The sequence below is a fragment of the Pristis pectinata genome, chromosome 10, assembly GCF_009764475.1.
Source record: "Pristis pectinata isolate sPriPec2 chromosome 10, sPriPec2.1.pri, whole genome shotgun sequence".
Taxonomy (NCBI): Eukaryota; Metazoa; Chordata; class Chondrichthyes; order Rhinopristiformes; family Pristidae; genus Pristis; species Pristis pectinata.
The window spans coordinates 10,145,458-10,169,545 of record NC_067414.1 but is presented as its reverse complement, the minus strand read 5'-3'; the positions used below and the strand labels follow the sequence as shown (position 1 = coordinate 10,169,545).

The following is a 24,088-nucleotide window of genomic DNA, read 5'->3' as shown; positions in this document are numbered from 1 at the left end:
CAAGGTTGTAGCCCTATAGTTTCTGCGCTGATCTTGCTAACAGGAATGTATGTCCCAATTTCTTAAGAGCTCAGTTGTTGACAAAAGAATGTCAAAGTTATTGCAAAACATTGGAGCTTTGGTGTTGCCAACTGGGGAAAAATTATGAATCGTGCTAGTTGTCATGTTGCCTCACTCTATGCCCCTCTTGCCTCTGCTGCTCAGGTTTTTACACTATTATTAAATATTATTATTATATTAAACATGAAGATATTAGAAAAGAGGTGGTGCTGAAACTTTTGGAAAGCATTAAGTTAGATAAGTCGCCGGGACCGGATGAGATGTACCCCAGGTTGCTGTGGGAGGCAAGGGAGGAGATTGCGGAGACTCTGACTATGATTTTTGCGTCGTCGATGGGGACGGGAGAGGTTCCGGAAGATTGGAGGGTTGCGGATGTTGTTCCCTTATTCAAGAAGGGGAGCAGGGATAGCCCAGGGAACTATAGGCCAGTGAGTCTTACCTCAGTGGTTGGTAAGCTGATGGAGAAGATCCTGAGAGGCAGGATTTATGAACATTTGGAGAGGTATAATATGATTAGGAATAGTCAGCATGGCTTTGCCAAGGGCAGGTCCTGTCTTACGAGCCTGATTGAATTTTTTGAGGATGTGACTAAGCACATCAATGAAGGGAGAGCAGTAGATGTAGTGTATATGGATTTCAGCAAGGTGTTTGATAAGGTACCCCACGCGAGGCTTATGGAGAAGGTGAGGAGACATGGGTTCCAAGGGGACATTGCAGTGTGGATCCAGAAATGGCTGGCCCACAGAAGGCAAAGAGTGGTTGTTGAAGGGTCGTATTCTGAGTGGAGGTCGGTGACCAGTGGTGTACCTCAGGGATCTGTACTGGGACCCTTACTCTTTGTGATTTTTATAAATGACCTGGATGAGGAAGTGGAGGGGTGGGTTGGTAAGTTTGCGTATGACACGAAGGTTGGGGGTGTTGTGGATAGTTTGGAGGGCTGTCAGAGGTTACAGAAGGACATAGATAGGATGCAGAGTTGGGCTGAGAAGTGGCAGATGCAGTTCAACCCAGATAAGTGTGAACTGGTTCACTTTGGTAGGTCAAATATGTTGGCGGAATATAGTATTAATGGTAGGACTCTTGGCAGTGTGGAGGATCAGAGGGATTTGGGGTCCGAGTCCATAGGACACTCAAAGCGGCTGCACAGGTTGACTCTGTGGTTAAGAAGGCATATGGTGTATTGTCCTTCATCAATCGGGGAATTGAATTTAGGAGCCGAGAGGTATTGTTGCAGCTGTATAGGTCCCTGGTCAGACCCCACTTGGAGTATTGTGCTCAGTTCTGGTCGCCTCACTACAGGAAAGATGTGGAAGCCATAGAGAGGGTGCAGAGGAGATTTACAAGGATGCTGCCTGGAATGTGGAGCATGCCCTATGAAAGCAGGTTGAGGGAACTCGGCCTTTTCTCCCTGGAGAGACAGAGGATGAGGGGGGACCTGACAGAGGTGTATAAGATGATGAGAGGTATTGATAGGGTAGATAGTCAGAGGCTTTTCCCCAGGGCTGAATTGGTGGCCACAAGAGGACATAGGTTTAAGGTGCTGGGGAGTAGATATAGAGGAGATGTCAGGGGTAAGTTTTTTACTCAGAGAGTGGTGAGTGCGTGGAATGGGCTGCCGGAAACGGTGGTGGAGGCGGATACGATAGGGTCTTTCAAGAGACTGTTGGATAGGTACATGGAGCTGAGTAAAATAGAGGGCTATGGGTAAGCCTAGTGATTTCTAGGGCAGGGACATGATCGGCACAGCTTTGTGGGCCGAAGGGCCTGAACTGTGCTGTAGTTTTTCTATGTTCTATGTTTCTATCTTTACAGAAGATGGCAGCAGATACTGGCAGCTTGGGAACACAGGAGGCAAGGGTTACCTGAGAAGTCTGGTGACTCTGTTGCACTCACTCTTAATGCAAGTCAATCCTTTTGTTTAAGGTAAGACCAAAATTGCACACAATATTCCAGGTGTGGTCTCACCAAGGCCCTAAATAACTGTAGCAAGACACCTTTGTTCCTGTACTCAAAATCTCTTGCAACAAAGATCAGCCTACCATTAACTGCTTGTACACCTGTATGTTTGTTATCAGTGACACCCAGATCCTTTTGTCAATCAACATTTCCCAGTCTCTCTGTGTAAATAATATTCTGCCTTTCTGTTTATCCTACTGAAGTGGATAACTTTGCATCAATCCTAGTTAAATGGCATTTACTGCCTATTTGCCCAATCACTCAACCTGTCTAAATCACCTTGAAGTCTCTTTGCCTCCTCCTCACAGCTCTCAAATCAATCCAGTTTTGTGTCATCAGCAAACTCAGAAATATTATATTTGGTTCCAGAGGTTCAAGGAATTTGAACCGATAATGACGGTGAGACTGTGACCCGGAAGGAAATAGTAGTGGTGGTTATCCCATCCATATCAAAAGTGTTTAATGACAATTCCAAAGCTTCCTATATATTCCAGGTGGATGCCTGGAATGCGTTGCCTGATAGGGTGGTGGAGGCAAATTAATTGGGGGCATTTAAGAAGTGGTTGAATGGGCACATGAATGAGAGGAAAATAGAGGGATACAGGCATTCTGTAGGTAGGAGGGATTAGCTATGTCGGCACAACACTGTGGGCCAAAGTACTTGTTCTGTGCTGTATGTTCTATATCCTTTGGAGTTTAAAGGAATGTAGGGTGATCTTATTGAAACTTTTAAGGTGAGAGGGGGAAAAGTTTAAAGGAGGTGTACAGGGTAAGTGTTTTGTTTTATAAGCACAGAGAGTTGTAGGTGCCTGGAACACGCAGCCAGGGGTGGTGGTGGAAGCAGACAGGAGAGTGGCATTTAAGAAGCATTTAGAGGCACATGAACAGGCAAGGAAATGAGGGATGTGGACCATGTGCAGGCAGATGGGATTAGTTTAGTTTGGTATCATGGTCGGCATTGACATCGTGGGCCAAAGGGGCTATTCCTGTGCTGTACTGTTCTATGTTCATGGTTACCATAACTGATACTGGGATTTTATTCCACGTTTTTTTTAATTGAAGGTATTTAAATTTCCCAGCTGCTCTGGTAAGGACTGAGAGTCTGAATTCAGACAACTAACCACGATGTCACCATGCCCCTTCCTCCAATTCAGACATTTTGTGTATTCACCTTTCTCTTTATCCACCTTGTTCTCGAATTCTTGAATCACTTCTCCAAAACTCCATTTTTCCTTTTTCGCTTAAAATCTCCCACAATCGTCCTTCATTGATCAAACTTTCGGTCACCTGACCCAATATGTCCGATATAACTTGACATCATTTTTTTTATTGTCCCCACATACTTCTGTGAAGTTCCTTAGGACTTTTTAATTATGCTAAAGGAGCAATGTAATTGCAAGCTATTGGTAAACTGTCCCACACATCCAACCTGTCCTTTGTGTCAGTTTACAATACTTGATAGATTTCCTTAAAAGCCACATAGGTGGGAGCAGCACAACAGAGAAGCTGTAATCAAATCGGTCATTAAATAGAAAGTAATTTCATACAAGCAGTTGTCCCCTACTAACCTACGACAGTATCAAAAAGTGGTCACAATAGTCAATTTCGAAGACTTTTTTAAAGTAGTAAATGACGTTTTGCATAATTAGAATTTGGGCACATTCTTATTTCTAGTAAGCAAAAATAGATTTCAATTCCAGGCATTCTGGCTGAGCTTATGTGAAATAGAAAACAAAGAATGGTCATCAATACAGTGACTTGATTCAATCTGCAGTGTTGGACTTGCTGGCGTATTTGGATTGCAACCTGAATGCCCTTTTGGGAGTGTTTTTAGACAAGCACTCACTGCTCTACCTAGTGATGTTCAGCATTTTGTTATCTGTCAGTTGGAGTTTTGTTAAAATACCAATGGATGCGTCTCATGAATTAACCCTGACAGGTGTACAGACTAAAGACTTGGCTAACCTTCCTTCTCCTCTGCTCCAAAGGAGGGCTGTCTGGCAGCATCAGCTTCAGAAACTCTTCTTTGGTGAAGGTTTGCTGGGATTTACTGATAGGGTTCAATTCCTGTACCAAGGCCTGATGTTGACTGGAACTGCTTATTTCTGTTACATCACCGTACAACCTCCTGGAGAAAGAAAAGATGGAATGAGGATATGGTGAAAAGCAACACTTCGATTCATTCTGGTGCTCAGTGATTTTAGGTTTTGAACAAAATCATACACATACATAAGTGCTGTGCTTTGTTAATTAAACCCCTTATCTAATGAATGAATTAACTGGCACTGCCAAAATTCATGAACATAGAACAGGACAGCACAGTACGGGCCCTTCAGCCCTCGATGTTGTGCCGAACTATATGCCGAACGGACCTCCTCCGTGATCAATCTAACCCTTCCCTCCTGCACAGCCCATAACCCTCCATTTTTCTTACATCCATGTGCCTATCTAAGACCCTAATGTATCAACATCTACAACCACACCCGGCAGTGCGTTCCAGGCACCCACCACTCTGTGTGAAGAACCTACCTCTGACATCTCCCCTGAACATTCCTCCTCTGACCTTACACGGATGTCCTCTGTTATTGGCTATTACTGCCCTGGGGAAAAGGTGCTGGCTGTCCACTTCATCTATGCCTGTTATGGACTCAGTGAAAGTCCCTTTAAGATAGAGAGTGTGTGTGTGTATGTGTGTGTGGGGCGTGCTTACGTCAATAGAAGATAAAGGACGTAATGACGTTGTTGAAGAAGTCAGAAGAAGAAGAAAGAAGAGAGAGAGAGAAGGGAGAGAGACACCAGCCTGCTTGTTTTCTCTATCGATGGATGAGAAACAATAACTGTGTTTGCCACTGAAATCCATGTATGGAAGTTGGAAGTAATCCGGTGGAGTTCACTTTGTTGCTAACCTGTAGAAGGAAACAGGTATTTGTGTGTGGACGACCACGGTTCGGATGCTTTTCGGGGTGAGGAAGTCACTACCGAGTAAACACTGAAGTGTCGTTTGGGTTCCATCGTGGAACATTTGGATTTCGTATGTACTCTCTCTATGTTTTTCTACATCTACATCTTATCTTCAGACAACGGTGGTTGTTGAAGAAGCCCTTGCTCATGTTTCACCTTATGGCTTGTGGAACTGAACTTTAAGAACCATTCAGGAACTGGGAGTTTTGGACTTTGTCACACACACACACGAAGAGTTTAGTTTTGGGGTTAACGTTCGAGGTTTAACATTCTTGAATTCTAACATACTAACATTTTTTTTTAACTTTTATTTTACGTATTATCAATAGTAGTGATTAATAAAATAGTTTTTAACACTGAATCATGCTCAGTGTGTTTCTTTTGTTGGTGGTTTGTGACAAAATTGGGGGCTGGTCCGGGATAGTTCCCAAGATTAACGAGTGTCGTCTGGGATCGTTCCCCAGATTGACAAGATTTGTTCGGGATTCAATCCAAATTCTTTTTAATTGGCTTGTGTGTGTGGAAACCAGCAGCAATGGATATTAAGGCATTTTTGGAGTCACCAACCCAAAAGGGATTGGAGGTGGCGAAAAAGGATGATTTGATAAAGATTGCTACAAGGCTAAACCTTACAGAAGTAAAGCAGTCTATGAGAAAGGCAGATATTCAGAGACTGATAGCTGGCCATTATGTGGAAAAGAAGGTGTTTGAGAAGGAAGTGTTAAAACAGTTTCCTGGCAGTGAAATAGCAATTTCTGAGGCACAGGTGCAGCTGGCAAAGATAGAAGCTGAACGACAGCAAACCCAGTTAAAGATAGAGGCCGAACGAGAGAAATTCGAGGCCGAACAAAAGATAACTCAGATGAAGATAGAGGCTGATCTAGCAATGAAGCAGATGGAATTGAAGAGGATGGAGCTGGATAACGAGGAGAAAAAGAGGCAGCATGAGTTACAAATGAAGCGTAGGAGTTCGGAATCTGATTCTGATGATGGTTTTTCAGCCAGCAGGGAGGTTCGATTAGTCCCTCCGTTTGAAGAAGATCAGGTTGATCAGTATTTCCAACATTTTGAAAAGGTTGCTGTGAGTTCAAACTGGCCAAGGAAAGGATGGGCTCTTATGGTACAGAGTGTGATTAAAGGTAAAGCTCAAAAAGCTTATTCAGCTTTGTCTGTTGAGGATGCAGCTGATTATACCAAGGTAAAACAAGCTATTTTGAAGGCCTATGAATTGGTTCCTGAGGCTTATAGACAAAAATTCAGAGACTTGAGGAAATCTGCAGATCAGACTTATATGGAATTTGCCAATGGAAAGAGAATATGTTTTGAACGATGGTGCCTGGCTAAAAATGTAGATGGGGATTATGATAAATTGACAGAATTGATACTAGTGGAAGACTTTAAAAGATGTGTTCCAGCTGAATTAACAACATATTTAAATGAAAAGGCAGTGGAAACTTTACAAGAAACTGCTAGGTTGGCAGATGATTATGCTTTAACCCATAAATCCAAATGGGGACAACCTAAAACCTTTCAAAGGAGTTACAAAGACAATCCAGGGAAACCGGAGATTAAATTGGGAGGTAATCAAAAAGGAAAAGATGAAAAGAAGCCAGGGCTGGAGAAACCTGTTGAGCGTACTTGTTATTACTGTAGGAAACCTGGCCACGTGATATCTAATTGTGCCCTTTTGAAGAAAAAGAAGGAAGCTGGGCCCAATGCTTGTTTTCAGGCAATTAAAAATCAAAAAGGTTTAGGAGATGCTGTTAAAGACCAGTCCTTGCAAGAGGGAAAAGCGGAAAAGTTGGAGGAGGTGAGAAAAGAATTCCGTTCGTATGTATCAGAGGGTTTTGTTTCACTGAATGATGAGTCACCCCAGGTGCCAGTGAAAATTCTTAGAGATACTGGGGCTAGTCAATCTCTCTTGCTGGACAGTGTTTTAAATTTTGGTGAAGAAAGTGACACTGGTGAAGTAAATCTAGTACGAGGCGTTACAGGTGAGACCATGTCTGTCCCTTTTCACAGGGTGATTTTAAAGTCAAAGTTCGTAGAAGGACCAGTCGAGATAGGGATAAGACCTAGTTTGCCAGTGGAAGGAGTTTCTTTGTTATTGGGAAATGACCTTGCAAATGGAGAAAGTGATCCTGTGGTACGGTTAACAACCAAACCAAGGATTGATGAGTCTGAGGATGATCCAGATGTTTACCCATCATGTGCGGTGACTCGAGCTAGAGCTAAAGAATTAGCCAAGACAGACAGTCCGGTGCAGTCTGATGTGGTTCCTTGTGACAGTCCTAAACAGGAAGAAAATTTTGATGCCTTATCTGAGACTTTTCTGTCTTCACTGGAGGATCAACATCCTTACAGTGAGCCTGAATTTAAAGATTTGTCTTTGTCAAGGAAGGATTTCATGGTGGAACAGACAAAGGACCCTGAGTTGACAGAATTGAAAGAAAAAGCACTCTCATGCGAGGAGATTGAAAAAGTGCCAACTGGATACTATGTCAAAAATGGAGTGTTAATGAGGAAATGGAGACCTCCTCATGTTCCTGTTACTGAGGAATGGGAAGTTATTCATCAGGTTGTTGTTCCAAAAGTTTATAGGGATGAGATTTTAAACCTGGCCCATAGTATGCCTTTGGGTGGTCATTTTGGTGTGAATAAAACTGTAGGGAAGATCTTGAAACAATTCTATTGGCCTGGTTTGAGAAAAGATGTGGTGATGTTTTGTCGAACCTGCCACACATGTCAGATGGTAGGTAAACCAAATCAAAAACCCCCTGTGGCTCCTTTGAAACCAATTCCTGCTTTTGGTGAACCCTTTTCGAAGGTGATTGTGGACTGTGTTGGCCCCTTACCAAAGTCTAAGACTGGAAATCAGTATTTGTTAACCATCATGTGTGCCACTTCTAGATTTCCAGAGGCAATACCCCTTAGAAATATTAAGGCCAAGACAGTGTCAAAGGCTCTTGTAAAATTTTTTACCTTGTTTGGTTTGCCAAAAGAAATCCAATCTGATCAAGGTAGTAATTTTATGTCAAAAATTTTTCAACAAATAGTCTATGAGCTGGGAGCAAAGCAGATTGTATCATCTGCATATCACCCAGAATCTCAAGGAGCTCTGGAGAGATTTCATTCTACTCTCAAAAATATGCTGAAGACTTATTGCTTTGAAAACACCAAGGATTGGGACGAAGGTATCCATTTACTTTTGTTTGCCGTTAGAGAATCGATCCAGGAGTCAATCGGATTTAGTCCGTTTGAGCTTGTGTTTGGACATAGGGTGAGAGGACCTTTGGAGTTGTTAAGAGAGCAATGGGTTAATGAGGAAGTGCACTTGAGTCTGTTGGACTATGTCCAAAAATTTAAAACTCGGTTGGAGAGAGTCTGCCAGCTAGCGAGAGAGAATCTGAAAACAAGCCAGATAAGAATGAAGACATATTTTGATAGACGTGCTCGGCCTAGGACATTCGCAGTGGGGCAAAAGGTATTGGTATTTTTCCCTAGCCAAAATAATCCCTTGCAAGCTCGTTTTTCTGGACCCTATGTTATTGAATCTCGAGTGACTGATCTAACATATATAATCAAAACACCAGATAGACGCAAGAAAACACAACTCTGTCATGTAAACATGCTAAAACCTTATTATGAGAGGGATTCAGTTGTGGCCTTGGTGGATGGTGTAAAGGTTGTTTCTAGAATGCCTGATGTTGATGTTGAGGAAGGCCAATTTAGACCAAATATTGTTCCATCGAAACTAAAAAACCAAAATATCCTGGAGAACCTTGAAACGAAGTTGGACCATTTACAAGTTTCACAAAAACAACAGATGAGAGAATTAATTATAAAATTTAAAAATCTGTTCCCAGATGTTCCAAACAGAACATCGATAATTACCCATGATGTTGATGTTGGGGATGCAAAACCAATCAAACAACACCCATATCGAATGAATGTGGAAAAAAGTAAACTTGTTGATCAGGAAATAAAATACATGTTGGAAAATGATATTATTAGACATTCTACTTCAAATTGGAGTTCGCCCTGTGTTATTGTACCTAAACCTGATGGAACTGTTAGATTTTGCACAGATTACAGGAAAGTGAATGCTGTAACAAAGTCAGATGCTTACCCTATTCCTAGGGTGGATGATTGCATAGATAGAGTGGGAAAGGCAAAATTTCTTACAAAGATTGACCTATTAAAAGGGTACTGGTGTGTTCCATTAACAGATAGAGGAAGGGAAATTTCAGCCTTTGTAACCCCTTCTGGATTGTATGAATACAATGTTTTGCCATTTGGAATGAAAAATGCTCCGGCAACATTTCAAAGAATGATTAATTCAGTGATTCATGGGTTAAAACATACAGATGCCTACATTGACGACTTAGTGACTGGGAATGATACATGGGAGGATCACATCTCTGCGTTAGAAAGGTTGTTTGAAAGACTTTCCAAGGCTAACCTTACAGTTAACTTGGCTAAAAGTGAATTTGGCCATGCCACTGTGACGTATCTTGGTTATGTTGTAGGTCAAGGCAAGCAAGCTCCTGTTCAGGCAAAAGTTCAAGCAATATCTGAGTTCCCTATTCCCACAGGTACGAGGACTGTTAGAAGATTTTTGGGAATGGTTGGATATTATCGAAAATTTTGTAAAAGTTTTGCTGATATTGCTCTTCCCCTAACTAATCTTCTGAAGAAGGGAGTAAAGTTTGTTTGGACAGATTCTTGTCAAGAAGCATTTGAGAAGCTGAAAGCCATTTTATGCTACCATCCTGTGCTCAGAACACCTGACTTTGAAAAGCCATTTTCATTAGCAGTAGATGCCAGTGATGAAGCTGCAGGAGCTGTGTTGTTGCAGAAGGGTGACCTTGATGATATTGACCATCCTGTAGCTTACTTTTCAAAGAAATTTAATGAGCATCAAAAGAATTATTCCACCATAGAGAAAGAATTACTGTCGCTTGTTTTAGCCTTGCAACATTTCAGTGTATATGTTTGCACCGCTCAGAAACCATTGACTGTGTATACAGATCATAACCCATTGGTGTTTCTGAGCCGAGTCAAAAACAAAAACAGAAGGCTGTTAAACTGGAGTTTAATTTTGCAAGAGTTTGATCTCATGATAACTCACATTAAAGGCAAAGATAATGTGATTGCTGATTGTCTTTCCCGATGTTAAATGGGAAACATGTATCTGTACTAATCTGATAGTCTGTAGTTGTGTAGCGTGATAATTATTAACATTACTAACTCTATGCGCGGTTAAAATTTTCTTGGGAAAATTTTTTTTTTAGGTGGGAGGTGTTATGGACTCAGTGAAAGTCCCTTTAAGATAGAGAGTGTGTGTGTGTATGTGTGTGTGGGGCGTGCTTACGTCAATAGAAGATAAAGGACGTAATGACGTTGTTGAAGAAGTCAGAAGAAGAAGAAAGAAGAGAGAGAGAGAAGGGAGAGAGACACCAGCCTGCTTGTTTTCTCTATCGATGGATGAGAAACAATAACTGTGTTTGCCACTGAAATCCATGTATGGAAGTTGGAAGTAATCCGGTGGAGTTCACTTTGTTGCTAACCTGTAGAAGGAAACAGGTATTTGTGTGTGGACGACCACGGTTCGGATGCTTTTCGGGGTGAGGAAGTCACTACCGAGTAAACACTGAAGTGTCGTTTGGGTTCCATCGTGGAACATTTGGATTTCGTATGTACTCTCTCTATGTTTTTCTACATCTACATCTTATCTTCAGACAACGGTGGTTGTTGAAGAAGCCCTTGCTCATGTTTCACCTTATGGCTTGTGGAACTGAACTTTAAGAACCATTCAGGAACTGGGAGTTTTGGACTTTGTCACACACACACACGAAGAGTTTAGTTTTGGGGTTAACGTTCGAGGTTTAACATTCTTGAATTCTAACATACTAACATTTTTTTTTAACTTTTATTTTACGTATTATCAATAGTAGTGATTAATAAAATAGTTTTTAACACTGAATCATGCTCAGTGTGTTTCTTTTGTTGGTGGTTTGTGACAATGCCCCTCATAATCTTATCCACCTCTCTCAAGTCGCCTCTCATCCTGTGTCTCTCCAAAGAGAAAAGCCTTAGTTCACTCAACCTTTCCTCATAAAACATGTTCTCTAATCCAGGCAGCATCCTGGTAAATCTCCTCTGCACCCACATCCTTCCTATAATGAGGTGACCAGAACTGAACACAATACTTCAAGTGTGGTCTAACCAGAATTTTATAGAGCTGCAACATTACCTCACAGCTCTTGAACTCACTACCACGAATAATGAAGGTCAGCACACCATATGCCTTCTTAACCACCCTATAAACTTGCGTGGAAACTTTGAGGGATCTATGGATGTGGACCCCAAGATCCCTCTGTTCCTGTACACTGCTCAGAATCCTGTTATTAACCTTGTACTCCACCTTCATGTTCATTCCTCCAACGTGCATCACTTATAAGATATCTTTATTAGTCACATGTACATCGAAACATACAGTGAAATGCATCTTTGTGTAGAAGGTGCTGGGGGCAGCCCACAAGTGTTGGATTGCTTCCGGCGCCAACACAGCATGCCCACAACTTCCTAACCCATATGTCTTTGGAATGTGGGAAGAAACCAGAGCACCTGGAGGAAACCCACGTAGACACGGGGAGAATGTACAAGCTCCTTACAGACAGCGGCTGAAATTAAACTGGGTCGCTGCCGCTGTAATGGCATTACGCTAACCACTACACTACTGTGCCTGCCACTTCATACTTTTCTGGACTGAACTCCATCTGCCACTTCGCCGCCCAACTCTGCATCCTGTCTGTATCCTGTTGTAACCTATGACAACCTTCTACACTATCCACGACCCCTCCAACCTTTGTGTCATCCACAAACTTACTAACCCATCCCTCCACTTCTTCATCTGTCATTTATAGAAATCACAAAGAGTAGGGATCCTAGGACAGATCCCTGTGGAACACCACTAGTCACTGACCTCCTGGAGAAAGAAAAGATGGAATGAGGATATGGTGAAAAGCAACAATAACAGCAGAATATTCTCCATCTACTACCACCCTCTGTCTTCTGTGGGCAGGCCAATTCTGAATCCATGCAGCCAACTCTGCATGGATCCCACGCCTTATAACTTTCTGGATGAGCCTACCATGGGGAACCGCGTCAAACGTTTTACTAAAATCCATATACACTGCATCCACCACTCTACCTTCATCTATTTGTTTTGTCACCTTCTCAAAAAACTCAATTAGGCTCGTGAGGCATGACCTGCCCCTCACAAAGCCATGTTGACTATCCCAAATAAGACTATGCTTCTCCAAATACTCGTAAATCCTGTCCCTAAGAATCCTCTCCAATAGCTTGCCCACCACTGACGTAAGACTCACTGGTCTATAATTCCTAGGATTATCCCTATCACCTTTCTTGAACAAGGGAACAACATCAGCCATCTTCCAATCTCCTCGTACCACTCCTGTGGCCGGGGAGGATGCAAATATCATCCTCAATGCCCCAGCAATCTCTTCCCTAACCTCCTGTAATAACCTGGTGTAGATCCCGTCTGGTCCCTGGGACTTATCTATCCCAATGTTTTTCAGAAGCTTCAACACTACCTGTTTCTTAACCTCATCAAGTTCCAGCACATTAGCCTGTTCTATGCTGACCTCACATTCGTCAAAGTCCCTCTCCCTAGAGAACGCTGAAGCAAAGTATTCATTAAGGACCTCCCCCAAAAACACATATAAAAGCACCATTTATTTCACTGTTAGCTGAATTGCTTTTAAGTCAGTCCAGCATTATTCTAGTATATTCAAGGTCCTACTGCAAATATTTCCCATTTTCAGTGTGTTATTGTTTTGTACCTTTACCACTATTCTATATACCACTTACCAACCGAGAAGGCACTGCTTCTGAGGAGATGGGGTGTGCTCAGTGACAGTGAGGTGACTGAGCATCGGGATAGTAGACACAGGTCACTGCAAGGTAACCGAGTCCTGGTAGTGGGGTGGTGGCCTGTGGGGTGGGATAGAGTACCAGGTGACATCCCAGTATGGAGATGGCCGACTAATGATGTTTAGAGACAACAAAAAGAATGAGGTGGCTGATTCTCACAACAACAGGACATCACTGGTATTTGGTGGGAGTCAGATGGGGTCAAAGACATGAACTTTACGTGGCCATCTCTTAAACCACAAGACACACTTTCCATGGTGAAACATAACTTCAAGGCAAAAACCCCCATGACTACACCAAGGCCACAGGACAGTGCCTTACACCAAAATATGGGATACAATCAAAGTGCGATGGTAGAAATTCCAGCATTTCATCAATAATAAAAAATAGATCTTGACACTGTGAACTAGTAACTTGGATAATCAGGAATACTGCTGAATTCAAATGACACAAATGTCATCATAACAATATGCTCATGTACATGCCTGAATTTGGACAGAGAAGAGAATTAAACCCTCTCTATTGGGCGACAGTTTATTTCCAGTATGCACAAAATGGATCATTGGCTGCTTGTATAGTTTTGATAGAAAATATAACAACAATGTTAATATTTTGCAACAAATTGGTAACTATGTCCATTTGTTTGAGATTCTCCCTTTAGTGAAAACATCTTGACATCTATCCTGTCATGTTCCCTCAGGATCTTACATGTTTCAATAAGACCCACCCAACATTCTTCTAAACTCTAAAGAATATAGACCCAATTCCTTCAGTCTCTCATGATAGAACAAACTTCTCACCCCAGGAATTAGCCTGGTGAATTTCTTTTCAACTCCCTCCAATATCAGTATATCTTTTCTTAAAACTGTGCACAGTTCTCAAGGTGTGGCCTCACCAGTAACCCATACAATTATAATACTTCCCTATTTCTAAACTACAACCCTCTTGCAGAAGTACTAGGTTTTAATGATACCAAAGGCTCAAACTGATGTTACTAAAGGGTGAGGACAAATGTCTCTTGCAGCCATTGCTGAACAACCTTCTGCAAAACAAAATTCAATGAGACTGACTCAAATTAGGATCCCAAAGGCCCAGCAGGTGACAGCAAATTCCCTCATAAAATTTAGTGACCAGAAAAGCCAGAAGAATTCCTGCAAAAACAGAAGTGGTTCCACATTCATCAGATGAGAAGCAAGAAAAAGAAAGTGGAGGAGGCCATCTGACAAGAAAGTTGGCACCGAAAATCTTCTCCACTCAGGGTTTCACAGGGAGGCACCTTCTAATCCACAAGGGAGATTCCACAAGGTAGTCCTCACACACACATTTGTGACTTCTGAAAGCATTAAGTACAAGCACATGGGAATGCCCGCTTTGCTTTCAAAGTCAAAGTAAGGGTCACGCTTACTCTCAGAAACACACAGCCTCAGGCTCTCTCTGCTGAGGTATGGTTCACGTGGCACCTCACTGCTGCATCAAAGTCATCAAAAAGAAGTCCAACTTTGAAAGTGAAAAATGTACAATTTTTGATTCATATCTGGAAGGGGTGTTTGGCTGCATTGCAGATTTCCCAAAACTGCAGGCATTCAGACCCTTACAGACACATCCCTGGAACCTTCTTGCTATTAGAGCCCTTTGCACAAGAAAGCAGCCTTCTGTATACATTGTTCTTCAGACCCTTGTGCATGTTTCTCTGCAACCTCCCTCGTAACATTCTTAAACAAATGGTCCCCAGTAGTTGCAAGAGTGGTGGCTGTATTGTGTTGTGATCCTTTGAGGGAAAGGTGATACTAATGCAAAAGCTTTGACTTATATTGTCTGCTGTTCCAAAAACCAAGTACCTCTTCATTGGGGTGCCTGCAAACTCCATTGAATTTTGTAATTACTTTTTGTAATAGCTTTTTAGAACACAGAACACTACAGCACAGTACAGGTCTTTGGCCCATAACATTGTGCCGACATTTTATCCTGCTCTAAGATCTATCTAACCCTTCCCTCCCACATCGCCCCCCATTTCTCTATCATTCATATGTCTATCTAAGAGTCTCTTAAATATCCCTAATGTATCTGCCCCCACAACCTCTGCAAGCAGTGCGTTCCAAACGCAGCTTTTTAAAATGGAGTTAATAAGGTTGATAATGCCATTATAATACCAAAGAAATATCACAGTCAATTTTCTACAGCCCCATGTTTAGGTAAGAATGTAAATGCTTCTCATGCCTATATTAAATATATGCCAAGCAAAAGCCCTCTACCAACCTGCCCCTACTGCATAAAACGAGCCACCGATAATAAAGGCTCACAGCAAGACCCTTAAAAAGGTGGATCACGTTCCACATCTCAAAATCCACCTCTCAGTGAAAGTATACATCGATAATGAAATTTACCACTGCCTTAAGTGAACCAGCACAGCCTTTGGCCAACTGAGGAAAAAGGTGCTTGAAGATCAAGACCTTAACCTCGGCACAAAATCCGTGGTTTACCAGGCAGCTGTAGACCCTCTTCTACACTTCTGAGACTTGAACTAACTACAGCAGGTACTCAAGACACTGGATAGATACCCTCAATGATGTCTCTGCAAAATTCTACATTTATACTTCACTGGAAACATAAGTGAACCAACATGAGAGTTCTCTCCTAGGTCAACCTTCCCAGCATAGAGACTTACACTCAGACAGATCCTTTGAGTAGGCCACATCTTCACATGCCCAACTTCTGATTCCCAAATCAGACACTCTATCGTGAGCTCTGTCACAGGAAGAGATGACCAGCAGACAGAGGAAAAGATTCAAGGATATTCTCAAAGCCTCATTGAAGAAGTGCAACATCTCCACTGATTCCTAGGACACTCTGGCTCATGATCACCCAAAATGGAGAAGAATAATTCAGGATGGCACTAAGAACCATGAATCTGTACATTGAGAGCACGCGGCAGCCCAGTGCAATTGTGAAAAGCACACAATCTATCCACCCAGCAATCATGCGCCTCCCACTCCATCTGTGGAACGACCTGCAATTCCCACATGGGTCACCTCAAAACTCAGAGTGGAAGTGAGTCAAACTTGGTCCAAAGGATTGCCTAGATTTTAACAGCCAAATCACATTTAAATAACTCTGCAGATAATTTTTTTATTCAGAATCTTTTCAAACTAAACAACTATGAAGCCCCACTGTTAAGATATCAAAATCATTCCACCTTCTTTATTGGGACAGAAAACTTAATAGAAATGTGTAATGCACATGCATGTTAATCTTGGCACAGCATACCTTCAAAGGCACAGCTTTTCAAAAGATACTCTACACTGGTGATGACTTTTGTTCTTTGAGAAGTAGCTTGTAAAGGTTATTGGCTATTCTCCCACAGAAGGGTTACTTTGGACATATGTTGAATCACTTACTGTTGCAAACTATTGTTCCTATATATTACTCAGGGACAAATTTCGTCAGCTACACATGGGCTTCAAAATCTATAAAGACCTTCTACCATCTGTAAGAATCCAAAGCAAAATAACAGACAGTTCCCAGAACCTTCAATTTGTTACATTCACAGAAATCATGAAATTAAAATGTTTTTCAAATATATCTGTGGTTTTAACTGTTCAGTGCTCTGAACTATTAGATACATTATTTGGACAACAAATACCCGCAACAATCTCCTAATACATTTATGGAGTTAACAATACCAGCCTCAAAATATATCTGCGAAGGTACCGTTAACACCACAAATGTCTTCATAGAATATAGGAGGATCTTGAAGAACTAATGCATACTTATAAAAAGGTTCACAAGTTGGAACATTTTATTTAAGAAAGGCAATTTAACAGTGGAGAAAACTGTTGATTTCAGATCACAGGATTTTAATCACTGGGTTCTGTGTAAACATCACTGCAAAGATTTCTTCCCCTTTCCAAGGACAGTTTACATTTCGTGCGATCTATTTAAGAAGGATGTCTAAAACTAGAAGGCATAGGTTTAAGGTGAGAGGGAAGAGGTTTAAATGGGATCTGACGGGTAAATTTTTCAGACTAGCAGATACCAACATAGCAGAGTAGTTGGTATCTAGAATGAGCTGCCAGAGAAGGTGGTGGAGGTATGAACAGTAACAAAATTTAAGGGGCATCTGGACAGGTAAAAAGGACTTGCTTCTATGCTGTACAACTCTATGACTCTATAAATGCCACGTTTCCATGGAAGTGCAGTTTAGCAGCAAAGAAAGCTTGGATGGAAAGGTTTTGAGGAGCCTTGCAAAGGTGGTGGTGGTGGGCAGGGTTCTATGTTGGCTCAGCTCATTCACCACTCAGCTACACTTCTGTTAAGACATTTATCTATTAGTCACACGTACATTGAAACACACAGTGAAATACGCCTTTTTGCGTTACTGAGAATGTGCTAGGGGCAGCCTGCAAGTGTTGCCACTCTTCCAGCACCAACATAGCACGCCCACAGCTCCTAACCTGTATGTCTTTGGAATGTGGAAGGAAACCGGAGCACCTGGAGGAAACCCAGGCAGACACCAGGAGAACGTACAAATTCTTTACAGGCAGCAGCAGGAATTGAACCCAGGTCGCTGGTGCTGTAATAGCATTATGCTAACCGCTATGCTACTGTGCTTGACCATTCCAATGCTCCCCTGACCAGTCTCTCACTTCCAATTCTATATAAAGTTGGGTGTATCCAAAACTCTTCTATATTATTATATTAATTTGGCCCAAGTCTTGTTTATCCATCGCACTTATGTTCCTATCCTCATCCTATCCACATTCCAAAAAAAACGACGTACGGGTTAGGAAGTTATGGGCATGCTATGTTGGCGCTGGAAGCGTGGCGACACTTGTGGGCTGCCCCCCCAAAAAAATCAGTACGCAAAAGATGTATTTCACTGTGTGTTTCGATGTACATGTGACTAATAAAGAGATATATATTATCTTATCTTAGCATAGACTTTGATAATGCTTCATCCTTTAAATTTATCATTCTTGTTTTCAGGTCACATCTTGTCACCCCTACCATATCTCATCACCTCTGAAATCTCTTTTACCTCTGAAAGCCTTGGAGATCTCTGCTCTCCTCCAACTCTGACCTCTGGCAAGTCCCCAAATTTAACTGCTCCATCATCAGTGTCCATGTATTCAGCTGCTAAGACCCTAAGGCCTGGAATTCCCTCCCTAAACCTCTCATCTCTCTGCCTGGCTCCGTTACTTGAAGAAAACCTAGATATTTGACTGAACCTTTGGTTATCTAACACAGTAGTACCTTCTATAGTTCAATATCAGTTGATTTGATTGTGCTCCTGTTGAGCAATTTGGGACTTTTCGATACAGTGGAGGTGCAACATTAAAGCAAATCATTGTTGGTGGAACAATAAATTACACAGCCTTAAAAAGAGAGCAGATATTGAAGGGCAGTATCAGGTATCACTTCTTCACATAGAGGCAGTGGAAATCCAGAACTTTTCCGTTCAAAAGTTATTGAGTCTGGAGGACAATTAAAATTCATAACATGTCAAAACTGAATTAGACAGATTTGTTAGACAATAGTATCAAAGCATAATTAAGCTGGGCAATGGTGTTGAGGAATCCACAGACAATATCTTTCTGAATGATGAGTCAGGTTTGGGGGGCCAAATGGCCTGCTCCAGTTAAAAGTGTTACAGTGAAAAATGTATTAAATATATTAAATGACCTCACGATTTACCTTGTTGTAACCTTGCACCTTATTGCACTGCACTTTCTCTGTAGCTGTGACACTTTGTACTGTTATTGTTTTTACCTGTACTACATCAATGGACTCTGTACTAACTCAATGTAACTGCACTGTGTAATGAATTGACCTGTACGATCGGTTTGTAAGACAAGTTTTTCACTGTACCTAGGTACAAGTGACAATAATAAACCAATATCAATACATATAATAATAAGGATGGTGAGTACTACTTTTTAATGCATATTTTAATTAGTATAAAGTATATTATTCCTGACTAAAGTTGTTAAAATGCACCTTTTAATGAAGGTGCTAATAATATTCAAAATAACACAGCCCCTCATTAATGTTACTTCATTTCCTCTGGGACCTGCTTCCAAGTTTGAGGAACACCGCACTCCGAGAACCACATCTGTGCTGCTAGAAGCAGAAAACATACAGGAACAACTTGTGTTGATCATTTGCTGCCCTCCTGAACTCATTTCCATATGGTACCTCCCTTCATGACACAAATTAAGTGAAATATGCCCCATGGACAAACCTGTTGCCTTCTGCTATACTTAATGTGGCTCACTGCTCTGGAGCAGCCCACGCTATATTCGCACTAGTTGGCTCAAGCTCATCAACAGTAGCTCATTTGTCAGTGGAGGTCAGATCTGGGTTTGAAACAAGGCATGCTTGATTCTATTACAGATAATGATAATTTAAAAATCAAGCACAATTTTAAAAAGCATTATTTTCAGTTGTTTCATCATGGAAATATCCTGAAATGTCTTTACCACATAAACAATGTGAATTCTTTTTTGTTTGGAATCACACTGGCAAATTTGGGAATATTTAATAGTTTATTTACCTTTGTAAGATGCCAAGCACAAAACATGGATATTATTAAAAGCAGGGTTAGGTCAGAGAAGGGTATAATGTTACCACAACTTGAAAACCACTGCAATTGGAAGTAATACAAACACTTCTGATAGAATGTAATTACCAGACTTCAAATTTACCAATTGGACAATAGTATTCCTTTCAAGAACAGTATTTCTTTCAAATGGGTCACTAACCTTCTACAATCTGCCATCTCAGACTCCTCAGGTGTTGGGCTTCTGTCTAACTTCTTCCAGCCAATGACATATTTGTTGACAGCACCCTGGCGATGATATGATCCCGATAAAGACCCTAGCATTTGTTGACCACTGTTCTGGGATACTATGTAGACTTTGGATGCATCCAATGATCCACTGGTTTTAGAAACACGAGGTGCTGGGCTTCCTGAATGATGTGAACCACTAAAGAAACATAGATTTGTGGGAGGAATGGAAGAAAGTGGTAACAGAGTTAACAATTAGATTACTCATTCTTCCCCCACAGCAAGTTATCTTAAATCTTGATCACAGAATATTTAGAAATGTTTGGACCACGTAATACCAAAATTTTAAAATAGAACTACAAGAAGTCATATTTCAGACCAACATGAGGAGACTCTTCCTACAAAGAGCAATGGAATGGTTTTGGATTTAGATAAGCAAGAAAAGGCAAAATCCTTAGAATTGATTAAGGTGGCACAAGAGCGTGGTGACTTGTTGCAAGCTGCTCTTTGCAGATCCACTTATTACTTCTATTATAATCGTTCTACTCTCTTAAATTTAAATTCTATGTCTCTAAGAATTACTAATAATGTTTTTTTGAATCTTGTTACTGGTCTGGCGATCTTCTAACCTCCAGGAGCGACTGACCTACCAACCCAACTCCTGGTCCCACATGGGACAATCTACTTCATTAGGACCTACACCTTATTGTCTACCTGCACTGAACTTTCTCTGTAGCTGTTACATTTTATTCTGCATTCTGTTATTGCTTTAACTTCTACTACCTTGATGCACTGTGTAATGAATTGATCTATACGATCGGTACACAATACAAGTTTTTCACTGTACCTCAGTACATGTGACAATAATAAACCAATTCCAATTCCAGAATGAATTGAGACATGGATATTGCAAGAGGGCAACTGTAAGTTTAGGTGAATTGACAAATGAGTAGGGTGTGATTGATCTTTCTTCTCCATATTAATTGTATAACCACAACACAGATGCATGACACAGCTAGGAGATGAAGATACAGATTTTACTGAGGATTTTCTAAATTATATTTGGAAGATCCTCAGTAATGAAAAGTAAAGTACTTGAAAACAAGAGCGTCAGCTTCTGAAAAGGTAGGTTGGTTTAGATTCCAATAACAAATCACATTAAGAACAACAAAACTATCCTACAAACACTTAAATTTTCATAATACTTTTCTTTAGTGTGATTTAAGAATTAAACACTGTCAAAATTCTTCATAATTTTCATCACTGCAGTAAGTTTAAAAGTATAGACTTTTGTTCCTCAAATTTAATGTATGTGTCGTCACATTCCAAATCCATGTTAAGCTTTTCTGCCATTCCATTTTTCTCTCGCTCTAATCGGAAATGACATTGGAAAGCTCCTTACTGAAGCAACAAATGACAGCTTTGTGACTGTGACTATAAGTAAGCTATCACTCCCTGGTCCTCTTAAATTAACTGCCACAGCTTCTATCCCACTGTTATATGATTATAGAACGATTCCCTAGTACAATAAGATGGACTCTTGATCTCACAGTCTACCTTGTAATGATCTTGCACCTTATTGTCTACCTGCACTGCACTTTCTCTGTAACTGTAACAATTTATTCTGCACTCTGTCAATGTTTTACCTTGTACTACCTCAATGCACTATTGTAATGAATTGATCTGTATGAACGGTATGCAAGACAATTTTTCACTGTACCTTAGTACTCGTGACAATAATAAACCAATTTACCTTTGGCATATTTAACCACATTATCCTCCTCTAATACATCTCCTCCAATGCCCAGCTGCATGGAACTGCCTTAGCTCAGTCCCATTCTTATCAAAATGCAGCCACTTGCAATCGTTGCTCCCACTACTTCTCCACACTACCTCTGAAGTTTGCCCAAGGACCCATTGTTGCATCCACCTACAAGCCCCCCTCACTTTATTTCACATCTATATGCTCACCCTCAGCAATTCCATCTGAAACCACATCAGGTTCAATATGAATGCTGACAACACTCAGCTCTGTGTCACCGCTATCTCACCTGACCCTCCACTGAGTTGTCACCCTCTCTGTTTAACACCTGCTATTGGATGAGCTGAAATTTACTCCTAATATTGAGGAGACTGCAGAGACTGATTCTGTCCTCACCACAAACCCTGTTCAGTGGCCAGCATTCCCATCCCTCACAACTATCTGTAGCTGAGGAAGACTGTTCACAACCTTGTATTATGGTTATCCCCAAGATCAGAGTTTAAGCACATATTCATTCCATCATTAAGACTACTTATTTGTACTTCTTCTACTCAGCTGTTGCTGAAACCCTCACTTCATTACTTCTAGATATGATTAATCTAATGCTTTCTTGGCTGGCCTACAGCTTCTGCCCTATATAAGCTTCGCTCATCCATAAGATCTCTTGCCCGTACCTTCACTTGTACCAAGACTCATTTTGCCATTACCCAGTGTTTACTGATCTTGTTGCCACAGGTCCAAAAACAATTCAGTTTTAAAATCCTCATGCTGGCTTTCAAGTTCCTCCTTGTTCTTCTCTTTTTCTGTAATCTCTATATCTCTGTAATCTATATATCTTTGCAATCTCTCCACTCTTGTGTGTGCCCAATTATAATCACTTTATCATTCACTGCTGAGTCTTCACCTGCCATGTTCTGGATTCCCTCCATGAACCACACCAGTTCTTTACCCCTTTCTTCAAGATGCTTCTGAAAAACCCACCCCTTTGATTTTTGGTCATACTTCCCAATACACACTTCTGCAAATGCCTAGAAATTCATCTCTGGTTGGTAGAGCTAAATGACCCACAGAATAGTGGCTGTGCACTGTACTCTGCCTCTGAAATACACTTCCACAACCACAGTAGAATCAAGTCCAGAGGTAGATCCAATGTGCTGCTGCTATTATATCTCAAATTTAGTGGGCTGACTGGGCAGGAATTTCTAGGCAATGGTGTAATAAATGTTTTCATTGATGTTGCTTGTTTAGCTATTGTAAGCTATTTCTCTGTTCAGTTAAGAACTAAGTGTTACTGACCACAGGATATTGCTTTCTAAGGGTACTTAGGTGATAGGAACCAACATTACATTTTTCTTTATTCTTTAGCCAAGCAAATTTGATGGTTTCAAAAGTTTTGATCGAGTCCAGCTCCAAGAATTATACCACACATTTCCCATTAAAGACAAAGGTGTACTGTAGCAAGTAATCATTACTAATTCTTCAGACCTAGTGTTATTTATCCAGGGTATTGCATAAACTGGAGTATTAATTCACAGAGACCATGTTGCACTGTGGTAAACTGAAGATCATTAATCCATCCCGATGGCATTTCTAAAACCGAAAAATACTAATTAACATAGACAGGTATTACAAAACCAAAGAACTAAGTCCTGTGTGGCTACACGAGTGCATTAACAGAACAATAATTGGGATACCCACTGGGGAAGGTGAGAAAAATTATTTATATGTAGGAGATTGTTATAACTTCAGCTGCACTGTTCAGAAGTGTGGAAAGTGTTTGAAGCAGATTCAACAATTGCTCTCAAAGAAGAACTGGATATATACCTGAAGAGGAGGGAGGGTGGGGTCGGGGGGGGGGGGTGCAGTTGTTGGGGGAGGTTGTGGGAGAAAGAAGAAAATCACTGGAAAATATGAGAAGAAAGGAGAATGAATAATTAGACACCTCTTTCAGAGAAAAGACATGAGAACAATGAGCCAAATGGTCTGTATAAAAAGAATCTATAAATGGAAGAAAACTTCCTGTAAATTTTGGAGAAAATAGAATAGTAGTGCTCTAGTTCTGGCAATTTAACTCCCAAGTGTCTTTATAAAACTCACAATTTTGAAACCCATCAGTAAATCCTCAGGAAATTTGTTATTTTTGGTGTATTTTAGAATGTATTGATCTGACCAAAGATAGGATTAAACTTCCTCAAAGACAACTGTTGGAGCATGGAATGCTTGCCAGTGGGAGTCCTGGAACCACCAACCATTGCATCCTTGAAAAAAGAATTAGATAAATATTTGTAACAGAGCAAGAAACAGGGTCAAGGGAGGAGCAGGTCAGTGGAATTAGTTGGGATATGACAGAGGACTACATTGAGAGTAAAACAATGTGATTATTTTGATTATATTAAAGGGTTAGGGACAGAATGGGGCAGGGAGAATTTGGGACTGCAGGGTTTTGGGAGACATTGAGGCAGTTGAATAAATGTTAGATTCATGCAAGGATAGGAGGAGGAGATGGTGTACAGAATTGATTTTGGATTCATCCATGGCGGGGAGGGCAGGAGGTGGGGGAGAAGGAGTAACTTCAATTAATTTTCCTGGCACAAATGTGATGGGCC

The 24,088-nt window shown here is 41.0% G+C and overlaps 1 protein-coding gene and 1 long non-coding RNA gene across 2 annotated transcripts in view; one reads left to right on the top strand and one right to left on the bottom strand.

Moving 5' to 3' along the window:
* LOC127574917 (uncharacterized) overlaps positions 1-24,088 on the top strand; it is a 792,285-nt gene that overhangs the window by 56,048 nt on the left and 712,149 nt on the right. The gene's annotated exons all lie outside the window — the stretch shown is intronic.
* LOC127574891 (signal-induced proliferation-associated 1-like protein 2) overlaps positions 1-24,088 on the bottom strand; it is a 441,777-nt gene that overhangs the window by 54,160 nt on the left and 363,529 nt on the right. The window contains 2 exon segments of the mRNA XM_052024377.1: positions 3,982-4,144; positions 19,695-19,919. Of these exon segments, the coding sequence (XP_051880337.1) occupies positions 3,982-4,144; positions 19,695-19,919 (388 nt within the window).